The sequence below is a fragment of the Gossypium hirsutum genome, chromosome A02 (assembly GCF_007990345.1).
Source record: "Gossypium hirsutum isolate 1008001.06 chromosome A02, Gossypium_hirsutum_v2.1, whole genome shotgun sequence".
In the NCBI taxonomy this organism is placed as follows: domain Eukaryota; kingdom Viridiplantae; phylum Streptophyta; class Magnoliopsida; order Malvales; family Malvaceae; genus Gossypium; species Gossypium hirsutum.
Window position 1 is genome coordinate 1,989,535 of NC_053425.1, and position 16,535 is coordinate 2,006,069.

The window sequence follows — 16,535 nt, forward strand, 5'->3', positions numbered from 1 at the left end:
AACAAGAGAATTCGAGCAAGAGGAAGAAAAGCTAAGAAAAAATGAAGAGAAAAGTTGATGAACAAACTGAACTTCATTCATGGGTTGAATAATGGCATAATGCCAATGCATAAACCAAGCAATTTGCTTGTCAAAATCTGCATAATGATACCTAATCATCACCTACTACCACTAATACATTGAAACTTGAAAAACTAAGCTTGCACACTTAAACAAAGCTGACTTAACAGCTCAATTGTCATCAAAATTACATCAATCATAAACCTAACATAGTTCTAAATGAACTAAAGTACATTACATTAACTTAAGATTACAAGATGAACAAAATAGGAATAGTTCAGCTCGTTCCAGCAGCTCCTGCATGACTTGGTCTTCATGGCCTGCATGCTGTCGAGTTTGCTGCATGCTGAACCAACTTCATCAGATTTCCACTGAAAATGGTGATGACGAACTTGAAGATGTTAGCAAGTGCTTTGGATGCCGGGAACCGTTAGCAAAGTATACACACTTTTCTCCTGACTGGGGATTTAATTTACATGAGAAATGCGCTAAGCTTCCTTTCAAATTGAATCATATGTTGCATCGCGAGCATCCTCTTGTTCTACAATTTAATAGCGAACAGCTCTCCTGCAAGACATGCCTAGAAGAAGGGCTTATAGGATTTGTTTATGGTTGTTCTCCTTGTAAGTTTGCTGTCCACATTGAATGTGTATTCCCATCACCCATTATTGAAGATAAAAGCCATCCGCATCCATTCACTCTGTTTCCAAGACGACTACCGTTCATTTGTGATGCATGCGGTGCCGAAGGAAATTATGCTGCCTACATATGTTGTACATGCAACATTATAGTCCATAAAAAGTGCATTTCATTGCCATGTATCATCATTAGCAAGTGGCATGATCATCGCATTTATCACAAATACTTTCTTCCACGAGATTTTAGAAATTCAGTCTGCGATATTTGTCATGATGAGGTCAATCCAGAGCTAGGCTGTTATTGTTGTTCACATTGTAATATTACATTCCATGTCCGTTGTGTGACAGAGGATAAATATTCATATTCTATACCTTCACGCGAAGATGAAGATGAGATATCCAATGAAAGTTCCATCACTGTTTTGGAGTGGAATGATGCCAAAAAAGCTACAAAAATTAAACACTTCAAACATATGCACAACCTAATGCTAAGTGATTCCGTTGGAGGGTATGAAAACAGTTGTGATGGGTGTATGTTACCAATCTCAGATCCATTTTACTATTGTTCGCAATGTGATTTTTTTCTTTATAAAGCTTGTGCGGAGTCACTTACGATGAAGCGTGTTTGGCATCATGAACATTGCAAACAACCTCTCATCCTCATTTCAGATAAGGTTTTTAGCTGTGAAATTTGTTTGAATAGATCTAATGGTTTTGCTTATGAATGTAGTGAATGTACGAGTAGGACATGTCTCAGATGTGTGATTGCTCTTACTCCTGGTGCTCGAACATGTTTGAAACATAAACACCCCCTCCGTTTCTACAGACGGTACAAAGGAAAGTGCAATGCTTGTAGTCATTTTTCATGGGGGGCATTTTGTTGTAAGGATTGCAATTTTGTGCTAGATCTTGAATGTTTTTCACTTCCAATTATGGCTCAACACAAATGTGATCAGCATCTTCTTTCACTCACTGATCCTGATGATAATGATGATAATAGTTATTCAGAAAATCATTATTGTGATATCTGTGAAGAAAGTCGAGATCCAAATCATTGGTTTTTTCATTGTGCAGCATGCGATACTTCTGCTCATGTTGATTGTGTTCTTGGAAAATATCCATTCCTCAAACTCAAGAGTATCTATGAAGAAAAAGATCATCCACACCCACTCACCATTATGAAGAAAAAGTATTACTATCCTGATTGTGATAAATGCGGTAAGCCTTGTGAAGATTTGGCTATTGAATGCTTGAAGTCAGAGTGCAAATATATTATTCATTGGGATTGTGTAGCACTCAGTTCTTCTCTACAACGTTTATGGAATTGGTCCATGTAGCAATTTAGACCTAATCATATTTGAAACCTACCACTTTATTTACAGGTAAACTCAAGATTGAAGAACAAATTTTGATCTTTGCCTTGTAATGCTAGTTATTGTTGTCATAGTAATTGATTTTTTCGACTTTTAAGTTTTAATGCAATAATCTAAAGCCAAAACTTACGAGGTTTGCATTGGTGTTTGATTGTTGAATCTAGAATTTCTTGTAATTGGACAATGTGATTTTACTTATATGAGGACTACGATAATAAGGTTGTTGCTTGATGCTTAATAGCTCTTTGTTTCTTTATATAAGTTCATTTGAAAACTCAACTTTTCCTGAGATTATTTTGTTGAAAGCTGGACTACAATGCAACATGGAGCCAGAAGCATGCTACTGTCGAGACCAGCAGCTATCGAGCTCAGCTCATTTTGCTTGGCGCGCACGAATGGTTTTTGGACCAAATGAAGCAACTGACATTGCTGTTTTGTTTTGATGTAATTTAGTTTAGTTCAACTCTAACTAGTTTCCAAAGTTAGTTGGATTAAGTTTGTGATTGGATTGATGATGTAAAAGCTGATATGTCAGCTTATTTTGTATTTGAATTAAGCTTGTATTAGTTTAGTTTAAGTGGGAGCAGTTATGTCATTAGGTAACTGTCAAATGAATCAAAATTTGTAACTCTTTTATATATTCAAATTTTGAATGAAAATTGATAATGTTCAGTTACAATTTGCTGAGTATTCAATTTTGTTCACTGCTTTTGCTTTGCTTTGTTTTCTTTTGCTTCGATACCTCTTGCTTCAGTTTTGCAAATTCTGTTTTGCAACTTTGTTTGATTTTTGCTGCTGCCATTGTTCCTACATATTTTTCTCTCATTCTTAGATTCACATTTAAATTTTATATAGCGTTGGATTATGTATTTTTGTGGATGGTTTAGCTCTAAATATCAATTTTATGGATATGGCGTCAATATCCTAACCTACTCTCTTATGATAGCATGAGTGAAGCAGGCAGAGCTTTACGAAAAAGATAAGAAAAAACATTGACTAGCTAACTAAGTTGACCTCTGAGCCTCTGCCTCTCCCAGTTCTTGAATCATTATCTTTCTGCACTTGTAATCTTACTTTTTCATTGAAACTTTGCTCCCAAAATCAACTTTTCCTTTATTTATATTGGGTCTTTTAAGGTTCTATTGTTTGGGGGAAGTGACTGTGAGGAAGGAGAAATGGTGGAGCCAGAGAATTATCGGCATCAACATTCACTGCTACTTCTGTTGAATGAAGAGCAGCTGATCGATAATCAAAGTGGAGTAGCTGACTGCTCCAAGTGTGGGGAGAATGTGTCTGCTCCATGTTTTAGCTGTGCGGAAAAATGTGGATTTTACCTTCACAAGATATGTGCTGATGCACCTTTGAAGCTTAATGACCCTTTCCATCGCGACCATCCACTTGATCTTATGCATCATAGTCTTCTTATTAAGAATCCAGCTTATTGATCGAGGTGTTGTGAACCATTGACAAAATACACATGTTGGACAAAACAATTTAGCGACCAAAAATATATAATTATAAATAAACAAATATTTATATATATAATAAAATATATTAAATAATTTATATTTAAATTGTCAGATACGAAAATCAATAAATACCGTAATAAAGTTAAAACTAAAAATCGAAAAGAAGAATAGAGATTTACTAAATGTTGAGGCTTGTTTAACATAGTTTCCTTAAGATAAATTTGACCGCTCCTACAACATTTGGAGAAACGTTGGTCGACTATCTCCCAGAATATAACAACACAATAATCAAAGCAGTAGCACATCTGCAGTAATCAACGAACAAACGATGCATTTTGCTATCACAAAACGTTGGAAAATATGGAGAGGAAAAGAGAAGGATTTTAGAGAGAAAATAATCTCGGTGTGATATAGTGATATTGAGAAAAAAATTCAGAAGAAATCTTAGCCTTTTATAGGCATTCAAAATGGAAGAATTTTTTGGAAATATCTATGTATAATGAGACAAAATCTGCATTAAAGGGCAGTTAAATCAAATTGATTAGAATCAAATAAAATTAGGATGTATATTCTTTTATATCAGATTTTGTATATATTTGTTGTGTGCGAATCGCACCCCAAACACGCGAAAACATATAATTTTTAGGTTTTTCAAACATTTTAAGACCTATATATACTAAATATAAGAAGATGGGAGAAAGCCGTCAGAGAATACTCAAGAAAACAACTCAAAAAACGCCATTGAAGCTGACTTTGAAGCAAATTTCCATTAAGATTGAGGATCTCCTTTTTATTTCTTTGAAGTTTATTATGAGTTTCTTTATTTTTTATGGTTATACTGTCTTTGAGATTTTTTTATTTGCGATTATGAGCTAATTTTCTAAATATTTAAGGGGATGAACCTTAGGATGAATTCTATTTCTTATTTCTATTTTACGCAATAAATACTTGGATCTTGTTCTCAATTATGTATGCTTAATTCTTAGTTTAATATTTCCAGACTATTAATCCATGTTTGATGTGCTTAAATTAGAGGAGGGATGAACCTTGTTTAAGAGTAGATTTCACATAATTGAGTGGAGTTGCATGCAGTCCTAGAAATAAGACAACATAAATCTACTAGATTAGAGTCAAATCTAATAAGGGATCCATAGATCGAATTAATGTGATAAAGGGGTTTTAATTAGAATAAAATTCCAATTAATTAATATAGAGTTAGTTGCTCTTAGTCTCAAAAGAGATATTAGCATAATTTAGGGATTTCTACGGATCAAGATACTAAGTGAAGAAATTATTTAATTCAGATTGATAATGACAGATGAAATTTAGGAGGATTCTTTCTTGGGTATTGCCTTGCTTCTTGGTTGTTAATCGTTTATTTTCCTAATTTGCTATTTGTTGTATTCTTTAGTTAATTAATTTAGTTAATTTTAGTTTTAATCAATCACCCCAATTTGTTGGTTAAATAATAGAAAGAAGGTAATTACTAGTACTTTTAATCTTTGTGGGAACGATATCTTTACTCACCGTAGCTATACTATTAATTGATAGTTGCACTTGCTTTAGTCAAAATTTTAGTTGATTTCGTGGACATCAATAGGGACACTATTATAACCATGTATCTATAACCTTTTTCATGAGTCTTGTTAGAGTTAAACTCTTGAGCTCTTCAAAGTGACCACACTTCATATTCACATATGTAGATCCCATTAAGTGCTCTCCCGTAATTATAGCACTCTAACAAATTTATATTATGAATCTGTTAAGAGTATATGACCCATCATTCTCCTTATCACAACACTTAAAATTTTTTATCCTAGATGATATATTATATTTATAATTTTATGATATTAACAATTACATTCTAATTATGTAGAATTATGTACTTTGTCTTATTAAGTTTAAGACTTGACATTATATGAAATATTGTGTTAAATTTCTATCATAGGTAACTTAAATATTATAGGCTTCTACCTTATTCCGAATTTTTAAGTTTCTAATATAGTTATATTAATAATCTTTACCATATAATCGTTTCTTGGGGGAATGCTCAATTGCGACAGCTGAATTATGGGGCGTACTGGATGGATTACTTATTCTTCAAAAACAAGGCTATGATGAGGTCATTATACAATCAGATAGTCTTGAGAATGTGATATCCATCAATGATAGTAGAATGGGTGATTCAAAAAACTCTTTGATAAGGAGAATTCAACAAATTCTAGCATTTGAAGAGAAGTGGTCCTTGAATTATGCTCCCAGAGATACTAATCGGGTAGCTGATGCTTTGGCGAAAATGGCTCTGTCAAGTGCTAAATCTTTGAACATTATTGAAGAACCCCTGTTAGAGATTAAAGGGATTCTAAAGAATGATAGTACTCCTGTTAACTTGTTTATGACTTCCTCTTTATAATTTTCTTTGTTTATTTAATAAAAAAAAATCTTTACCATATATGATCAAACTTAAAGAAACCATCAGCTCCCAAAGTCTCCAAGGTCGGTGAACCGACAAAACTCACAATTTTTGCCCTTGGCCTGATTGGAGAGGTGCGTTTTGTTCGTGTCCTCCGTGAGACTGATTCTTTTGCACATGTTTCGGCACAGACTAATGCGGATGGAGATCAGATGTTTATGGCCTGGGGGTAATATCTTTTATGTTTTTTGGACTATACTTTTGGTTTTTGCCTTGGGTATTTTTATTTTTGGTGTGTGTTTTGTGAATTTAATGCATTGTAGATCTTGTATGAGTTGTTTATAAGAACAAACATAAGCTGTTGGTTTGCTTGGTGAGAAGTTCTTTCTAATGCAGGGTTTGTAGGTGATTTTCTAGGAAGTTTAGTCGTGAGTTTTTCATTGTCTTTTGTGGGATATTGGACATTGCTTCTTCTGGCAAGGTTGACCCAGCTGTGTTTTTTTATTAGTAATAAAATTTCCATGATGGGCAAATAAAATATATTTGAAAAACAATATAAAGAAAGCCTAAACAGGAAAACGAATTGTTAAGATAAAATGTATTACTATTAATGAAATTGTGTAAGAGTGACATCGACTTACATATATCAAATTTATTAGGTTATAAGTTGAACACATAATATACTCTTCTTTTCCTTATCAATGAAAACGTGGAGGAATGCTTTGTTCATGCCTGAAGAAATTCTCCGGATCGATCTTAGCCTTAACATAAGTCAACCGATCAAAATTCTCCTTAAAATATTTACGACCCCAGACGCTTGCTTGTTTATAACTTGCCTTGCCCTCATTATTATTCCTTCCTATATCAAGATCTCTGTAATTGAGATATGCTTCTCGTGGATATTTTGATACAAATGGACCCATATACTTATAAACTTTTCGAATCCAACTTATATACCTTTGAGGGTTACTGTTATCCTCTTCTTGCCAGCCGACGTAGTAGCTTATCTTGTATAATGTGCCCTTTCGATGCGGGAATGGTATTTCAGTCTCTGGGATTTCGTCCATTTTCCCACCATAAGCTATAATGTTTAGAGTTGAAATCCTTGCTTCGTCCTCAAGAAGCCGTGACCATAGTCCTTGTATTACAATTTCAGGCATTGGTTTCCTCATGTAATCAGATTTTCCTTTGAATGAAGGAGAAAGAAAGAAATTCTTATAGCTCCTGTCAAGTAAAACCTCCGATGTTTGATTTGTAAGTCCGGTCAAGAGCAATATAGATTCAATCCAAGTCATCTCGATGTAATCTTCCCTAACGAGACCAAGCTCAGGGAATCGTTCTTGCATCAATGGAATAAACTCATTAGCACCACCTTGAAACACTGAAACAAAGGTTGCTACAACAGTCCTTTCCCCATTTTCGGAAGAGTTCGTTGTTGAAATCGACACCACTGAGTATACATCATTTGGAAGATTGGGTGCAACGTATTGCCAACGATGAAGAAGCTGTGTTGCATTTTGTTCCAAGGTCCTTCGTACAGCGGCAACTGTCACGGTTGATGGAACATGAACCAGCTTTACTTTCCATGAAAGAACGATCCCAAAGCTTCCCCCTCCACCACCTCGAATAGCCCAAAACAAATCTTCACCCATTGATTTTCTATCAAGAATTCTCCCATTGGCATCAACGAACATCGCATCGATCACATTATCCGCCGCGAGACCGTATTTTCGGAACAACAAACCATAACCTCCACCACTAATGAATCCACCAATTCCAACAGTGTGGCCAACAGCGCCTGGAAAGGTAAGGTTTGTGCTTCTTTCATTGATTCTGTAGTATACCTCACCGGTGATTGCACCTGATTGAATCCATGCTTCCTCATTTTCGACATCAACATCAATCGATCGAAAATGAACCAAATCGAACACGACAAACGGGACTTGGGAGACATAGGAAAGACCTTCGAAATCATGGCCACCACTTCGAATTCTAATTTGGAGACCATGTTTCTTGGAGCAATGAATCGTTGCTTGAACATGGGAGATGTTTAATGGTGTTACAATAACCAATGGTTTGGGGGTATTTGTCGTAAAGAACCTGTAATTCTGAATCGAAGACTCCAAAATTTCTGAATATGAGGAGTTTGTTTCAGTGCAAATAACTCTAGAAATGGAAGAGGATTCCTGTGGATGATATGAAGAAAGGCAATCAAGAAAATTCTCATGGCTATTAGCCGAAGCATTCACCCATGACAATGAGCAAACAACAACGAAAAGGAATGGTAAAGAACAGTAAATGGACTTCATCTTTTCTGAAACTGATGAATTTTGTGAACACTTGAAATAAGAGGTTTCCTTATTCATAGAGTTTTCCTACGTCATTCATTTCCTTAAGTATTAAGGGTTTGATTTCATTACTAGGTTTTGGTAAAAACATCTTTTGGCTCGCTCTCAATTTTGATATTGAATAAATTAATTTATTTTAAAAAAATTTAGAGTAATTTAACCCTTCTTAATTTTAAAAATGAACAAGACAATTCATGTTTTCCATTTTGTATATGATTTTAATTGATATAATAACATATTAAACTTTTAATATTTCCTGAAAATTTAATAAAAATTATCAAATGCATATATATATAAATAGAATATGTAAATTTTAAGAGTTGAATTTATTTTTATACCAATAAAAATTATGTAAAATTAACGAAAACATATTAACTTTATGATTAATTATCTTTAGATATTCGCTTTAAAGTTTAATTTCTTTTCAAATAAATTAATTTATTTAATATTAAAATTGAGTGTTTCTATTTTCTTTTACCAAAAGTTTTGGTCAAAATTTTCTCTCTACATTGTTCCTCGTTACCTGTCTACTCATGAAACAGTTCCCTTTTTTTTTTCAACACAATTTAACAACTTTTATTATTATCATTGAAGAAACATAATATAAGAACTTGTATTTTATTAGCAAATGTCAAATTGTCAATTACGGCGTCGGAGAATAAATCATTTATTAATCATTTTCTTTGCTGTTAAATCTCTGAATAATTCCTGCATTTGTGATTTGGATGTTGACTTTTCGTATAATTTATTGGATTCTGTCTAACAAAAATATGGGAAGATACTTTGAACTTAACTGTGGGCAGGGTGGATTCTCAATAAAAATTTAGGTTTGGATTGGGTTTGACTTATTCTAAAGTTTTGTTTAAGTTCAATTTGAATTATAGAAATTAAATTCGAATTTGGTTAGTTAGAATTAATTTTTTAGATTGTTTTATTATATATAATAAATTTTAAAAAATTATAATATATCAAATATACTTAAAAATATTAGAACAAATATTAAAACAACAAATAAATTGAAAATAAATTAAAAATTCTTTATACTAAATTACAAATAAAACAGTAACAAAATTAATAATAAAACATAAGTTTTACAATTTCAAATAATATTAAAAACACCAGCAAAACAATAACAAAAATACACAAAAAAAATTCAAACAACAAAAACAACCGTAAAAATAATATCAATAACAACACCAAAACACTAGGGACAACAAAAAAAATATGATTTTTTTATTAAAAAATAGTTAATTTATTTGGGTTGGGCCAAGACAATAACTCTTTCATAAGGTCCAACCCATTTAAAAAATGAGTCTAATTTTTTTGTCAAAATTTATTTTTTGAGCCTACATTTTTACTTAAACTCTCCTATTTTTTGAGTAAGCCTTCAAGCCGGGTTGGATAACTCGACCCATGGTCAAGTCTACTTAAACTTACGCTGACATAAAATATAGAAAGTTATTTTTTATTTTGTTCAAGGAATAATAATTTTTTAGCCATTCATTTTTTATGTTTTGGCAAAAGCTGGAGTTCATAGTAAGAACAGCAAGTTAATTTAGGGTCTGTTTGATAGGGGGAAAACTATTTCCGGAATTGGTTTTCCCCATTTTCCGGTGTTTGATTGGAGGAAAATGATTTCCTATTGTAAAATATTTTACAAAACACGGGAAAAGGAATTCTTGTTTGAGGAAAATGTCTTACCGTTTTGAATTCGGTAAGACATTTTCCGAAAAATGACCCATTCTTCTCCCCTTTCCCCTTCTCCTTCCCTTTCCCCTTCTCCTTCCCTTTCCCGTTTCGAAGCCTACAATCGCCTCCAAGCCATGGCAGTGGCCTTCGGAGAGAAGTTGCTGATTCTCGAAAAGTGTAGCCCTCGGCAGTCAATCTGATGGAAAAAGCTCTCCTTGAAGCTTTGTTTGGATTCCATTTTGCTTTTGCCCAAAATCCATTCGATGCGTCGTTTCGCCCCCGCTATGGGAGAAGCTTTAGAGGGATCCCGGTTCTGGTAATGCCCGAGGCGTCGCAGCCTCAGTCTCTTAAGCCCAAGATGGTATCCATCCTCGTCCACTTCGTCAGTTCGGAGCGGGGCAGATCCGACTCGGCAATCAAGATCCAGAAGGGAGCAAGTGAATGACATCGAGCGTAGTGTTTCCAAGACAGAGACTGTGGAATTGATTCGGAATGACCCAAAGCAGAGATTGAAAGTGAACGAGAATCTGATGAGCTTGCTTTTCAAATTGACCCAAAGCAGCGATTGAAAATAATGCGGAAGTAATTGACCAAAATCAAGGTATTATCGATTCTTCAGATAAAAGCAATCAAATTTTAGAGTGGGAAGCAACAGAGGATGCTGAATGTGTGGCTAATTTGAGTGAATCGGAAGGAAGTTTTACTGTTGCAGTCGAAGGGAATAAGGAGAAGATATTGGAAAGCAGTGGGAATGAGAGTCAAAGCAATTGGTTAGGAGATGAAGAAGGTGAAAATAGAAGAGGGCAGTCTGATAATTGCTCTCTTTTGTTCTCTGATAATAGAAGAGGGCAGTCTGAAAATAGAAGTGGGAATGAGAGTCAAAACAATTGGTTAAGAGTCAAAGCAATTGCTCTCTTTTGTTCCAAAAAATCAAGAACGAATCATTGTATACACACCCTAGAATATCATGTCTTATATCCAACATCATCTTTTGGCATCACATATCCCATGTCTTGAATCCAAAATCATATCTTCAACCTCAAGTAAATTGGGCTTATTGGGATCCATCTAGAGTTTATAATTTCCCTTATTACTTTTATAAGTAATATATTTTAAGAAATAATATTTAACTTTTATAATTTCCCTTATATTAATATATTAAAAAATAACTTTTCCGGAAAATATTTTCGGGAAATCTGTCAAACAGCAGAAAATATTTTACACAGATTCAATCAAACACCAGAAAACATTTTCCAGTAAGTCATTTTACAGAAATGTAAAACATTTTCCAGAAATCATTTTACGGAAAACATTTTACTGCCAATCAAATAGACCCTTATTCTAAACAAAACCTTCAAGACAAAATCTATTACTGAACGTAATATCGGACGAGCTTTGAATTTTGAAGGACATGTTTATTCTAAAAAACACCTAAAAGCTACTTAGAGATGTAGAATTGTTAGGTAATAAATTTAACTCATAACATAATCTTTCTTTTTCTATTAATGAAAACGAGGAGGAATGCTTTGTTCATGCTTGAAGAAATTCTCTGGATCAATTTTTGTCTTGACATAAACCAATCTATCAAAATTATTCTTGAAATATTTACAGCCCCAAACGCTTCCTTGTTTATAACTTGTCTTGCCATCATCATTATTCCATCCAATATCAAGATCTCTATAGTTAACGTAAGCTGCTCGTGGAGATTTTGAAACAAATGGACCCATGTAGCTATAAAGTGTCCTCATCCAACTTATATACCTTTGAGGGTTGCTGTTTTCCTCTTCTTGCCAAACGATGTTGTAGTTTATCTTGTATAAGGTGCCTTTCCGATGAGGGAATGGAGTTTCTGTCTCTGGGATTTCGTCCATTTTTCCTCCGTAAGATATGATGTTTACAACTGCTGTGCTTGTTTCGTCGACCTCGAGAAGTCGGGACCATAGCCCTTGTAATGCTATTTCTGGCATTGGTTTCCTTACGTAATCAGATTTTGATTTGTATGAAAGAGGCATAAGGGAATTACTATTGCTCCTATCGAGTAAAATCTCCTATGTTTCATTTGAAAGTTGGTTCCAGAACAATATAGATTCAATCCAAGTCATCTCAATGTAATCTTCTTTAAGGAGTCCAAGCTCAGGGAATCGTTCTTGCATCAATGGAATCAGCTCATCGGCAACACCTTGGAACACTGAAGTAAAGGTTGCTAGAACAGTCCTTTCCCCATTTTCAGTAGAGTTTATCGATGATATCGAAACGATTGAGTATACATCATTTGGAAGATTGGGTGCAACCAGGGATTTAAATAGCGGTCCGTTACCGAAATAGCGGCCGTTATATAGCGGTAACGGCACCGTCCGAAACCGCTACTGCCGAAACCCGCTATACCCGCAATACACAATAAGTAATGTAAAATTCACGACCGCGATACCTGCAATGACTGCAATAGCATCTGTTATGTCCGCAACCGTGATAAACGCAATGCGACTGAAAACGCGACCGCGACCGCAATTTAAATCCCTGGGTGCAACGTATTGCCAATGATGAAGAAGCTGTGTTGCATTTTGTTCCAAGGTCCTGCCCACTGAGAAAACAGTCACAGTTGACGGAACATGAACCAGCTTTACCTTCCATGACAGGACGATCCCGAAGCTTCCTCCTCCACCACCTCGAATGGCCCAAAACAGATCTTCCCCCATCAATCTTCTATCAAGAACTCTCCCATTAGCATCGACAAACTGTGCGTCGATTACGTTATCCGCTGCAAGACCATATTTTCTGAACAAGAAGTCGCAACCTCCACCACTAATGAACCCACCAATTCCCACAGTGTGGCAAAGAGCCCCTGGGAAGGTAAGATTGGTGGTTCTTTCATTGATTCTGTAGTATACTTCACCGGTGATCGCACCTGATTGAATCCATGCTTCTTCTTTTTTGACATCAACATCGATGGATCGAAAATGTACCAAATCGATAACGACAAACGGGACTTGAGAGACATAGGAAAGGCCTTCGAAATCATGACCTCCACTCCGAGTTCTAATTTGGATACCATGCCTTTTGGAGCAATGAATCGTTGCTTGAACATGGGAAATGTTCAATGGTGTTACCATAACCAATGGTTTTGGGGTATTTGGCGTAGAAAACCTCGGATTCCGAATGGAGGACTCCAAAACTGCTGAATATGCAGAGTTTGTTTCAGTGTAAATAACTTTAGAAAAGGAAGTGGATTCATCGGGATGATATGAAGAAAGGCAATCAAGAAAGTAATCATTGCTATTAGCTGAAGCATTCACCCATGACAATGAGAAAACAACAACGAAAAGCAATAGCAAACAACCGTGAAGGGACTTCATGTTTTATGAAACTTATGAATTTGTGAAGAGTTCAACAAGAGATTTCCTTATTTGTAAAGGCAATGCTTTGAGCCGCTATGTGAAGAAAACTGAAGTTTCTTAGCTAGCGTGGACGGTACAAGTTTGATTAAAAAAGCCCTGGTATTTGGTTTAATTGTTTGAAATTTCAGTGTTGTTATAATTGAAAATCAATACATACGGATGGAAAACTAAATCTTTGAATAATACTTGCATACGTGCTCTGAATCTTCACTTATCTTAATATTATTGGGTTTTGTGTGACAAAAATATAGGAAGATAGTTGGGACCAGGTGGGTTTAAAATTAAGAAATGATTTGGATAATAATTCTAAATGTAGAATTTTGGTTGGTTGGTTGGAAAATAATTCTTACCAGAGTAACTTAGTCAAAATCTTGTCCAGGTTCCTACTTTGACTACCAAGCTTATTAAGGATAACTTTGGAAACGTTCAACTATTACTCTGTAGCCTCCAACTTTGCATATTTTTCAGCAATGATCTCGTCCTTTTCTTGTTTAAGGATGCTCAGCCTCATGTCATGCATCTCATTTTCAAAGGCTCATTAATGAATCCATCGCCATCATCATTGTTAGGGTCTTTCTTTATATGTTTTAGAGCTTGTTGCAATATGAGATGCAACATATGTAAATGTTACATAGTTTCTCATTTGATCTTTATCTGAATCATTGTATTCACTTTTGGATCCTTCATCACTCGCAACAAGGGACTTCTATTTCTTCTTGCGAGTATTGGCACACTCAAATTGAATTTAACCATTCCTTTTGCATTCATGAAACTAAATGCCCATTTTCTTAGGTTAAAAGTATTCCTCCTTCACAGAAACTTTCACTTTATTGGTTGTTATTCTCTTCGGTATTTGAGTTAATTCCTCTTCTTCAAACATTTTTCAAAACCATTTTAAAATACTTTGCGAGCAAGGAAAGTTTGTCTCCAAGTTCTTCAATAAAGGTAGTTGTTAAATGAAATGTTGTAACCGTTGTTTGAATATATTGAAGGCAATGCTATCTTAATCTTCACCTTCTACCTTTCAGATTCTTCCAAGTTCATTTCAAAGGTTCTAAGTCAACCAATGAGTTCAATGAGTTCATCACTTCTAAGAGTAGTGATGTCTTTAACCTGCTCAATTGTTGTAACCTTGATGGAAGACTCTCTTGCAAGAAATGAAGAACTTTGTGAATAAGTTTAAGATTAGAAAATCTTTTACCAAAGCAAAAAAGCTTCACTAGAAATTTCACAAAGATGAGTATAAAATTTTTAACTAATTATGAGCTAAGTAGAAACTAAGATTAACGTAAAAAAGTTATATATATCAGAGTTATGATCACCAAATTACACATTGTTGATGTAACTGTTCAAGAAGGAGGAGACAATTGCAAGGAGGAGATGTTGGTCATGACAAAGAAACTGGTTCACCTAGAACAGGCAGAGAGTTCAAGTAGCTGAGGGAAGAGGAGGAGAAGGGAGAAAGGAGAGAAGAAGGTTGTAGAGTGCTAGATAAACAAGTAAAAGGCTTAAGGGAGAAAAAAGGAAGAGATCACTCATCCATCGTGCGTTGGGGTATTTATAGAGGAAGATCCCCTTTTTTGGTAGTGCCATGTCATCAACAATAGAGATAGTGGCCCGCTTGTGTGATCAGTCAAGTGGAAGGTTCATTTACATGTCAATTGTCGTCAATCGTGGTATTGTGTGTGAATTTTCCCTAACATTCTCTTTATTAATATAGTACGAGATTATTATGATTCAATAGTCTTAGAGGATAAAAGTGGGCTGCCAAAAGTAAGTAGCCTAATGGAGAGCCTAACGGGTGGTTAAAAATGGGTGTAATCCCTACGGATGGTGTGAAGTACATGAATGGGTAGTCATAAATGACCAACCTGATAGCCTCCATTAAGGGTACAAGGGTTGGGGGCCACTCATGGGTGCTTTCCAAGCCACTCCTTGTGCTACCACATTCCAAGCTAGGGTAGGTGTGTAACAATTGCTCCCTGTTCGAGATGTAAGTTATAAACTGTCCTATATAAAGACCATCTAGGTGGTTCCCCAACGGGTTGCATGTTGAACACGTAAAGGGACGGAGCGGTCGAAATACCAAAAGTTAACTATTGTGCGTGCTGAAGACGTTTTAAGATAGAAGGGGTGTATTGAAGCTTTTAGAACAGGTGCATTAAATGAAAATATTTTTCAACTATTCATTGAGAAACGAGATAATTGATGGAATGAGTCATTTCACAAGACACGTGTCTAGTTGGTGTTGGCTGTGAAATGTCGAAGTGTTTGTGCTATAGAACACACCATTTTAGGGAGGGTTATATAAGTAGGTTTTGTCTTCGACATCCATGCTATTTTGCAGCGTTGTAATTTTTCAAGCATTTTTGCTGCTTCTGTTGGTGTTATGAACAATGAGCAGCCTTTAAACACAGTGGCTTGAGCAAAAAAGCTCGAGACTTGGCAAGCAAACAAGCAGAAATTTGATTTGATGATGAAGAATGAAAATAAGAATTTAAGAGTATATTGAATGGATAATTCTAATGAATTTCATTAACTTGAAAAAATGGCATAATGTCAATACAAATACTAGACATTTTACTGGTCGTAAGGCTTTCATTACCTAAACATTACCTAACTCTACTAATTACCTTGAAACTTAAAAGACTAAACTTACACAGTTAGTAAAGCTGATTTGTCAGCTCAACTGTCAACAAAATACATCAAGTACATTAGCAACTTGGTTCTAACTCAACTAAGTTACAAAACATCATTTGAAGTAACAAAATAAATCAAAATGGACAGCAACATTGAGCTTCAGCTGCTGCATGCATGGCTCGAGTGCATGTGTTGCTCCTTGGCCGCATGTGCTGCATAGAGACCAACTTCAACAGCTTCTTTACAACTGTTCTCTATTTCCTTAGGTGTTCTTTGTTGCTTCCATTCTGATGTGTCTCATGTGACTAATTAAAACTACGACAAAGGCATGTGCACCTATCGATAAATAGTATAGCTATGATGAGTAAAGATATCGTATCCACGATTATTAAAAGTATTAGTAATTATTGTTTTCTTATTATTTAATCGACAAATTGGAGTGATGAGTTTTAAGCTAAAATTACTAAACTAATCTAACTAAGAACTCAACAGAAAATAAATCAAGAAAAT

The 16,535-nt window shown here is 34.9% G+C and overlaps 2 protein-coding genes and 1 pseudogene across 2 annotated transcripts; 1 reads left to right on the forward strand and 2 right to left on the reverse strand.

The window, feature by feature from the left end:
• Positions 1–361: 361 nt before the first annotated feature.
• Positions 362–2,035, forward strand: LOC107927369 (uncharacterized). The gene has a single exon (XM_016858425.2). It carries the CDS (start codon positions 362–364, stop codon positions 2,033–2,035), a length of 1,674 nt encoding a protein of 557 aa, XP_016713914.1.
• Positions 2,036–6,534: 4,499 nt separating this feature from the next.
• Positions 6,535–8,323, reverse strand: LOC107927359 (berberine bridge enzyme-like 8). The gene has a single exon (XM_016858421.2). It carries the CDS (start codon positions 8,317–8,319, stop codon positions 6,652–6,654), a length of 1,668 nt encoding a protein of 555 aa, XP_016713910.1. The 5' UTR covers positions 8,320–8,323; the 3' UTR covers positions 6,535–6,651.
• A 3,169-nt stretch (positions 8,324–11,492) lies between these two features.
• LOC107927377 (berberine bridge enzyme-like 8) lies at positions 11,493–13,343 on the reverse strand (annotated as a pseudogene).
• Positions 13,344–16,535: the final 3,192 nt, after the last annotated feature.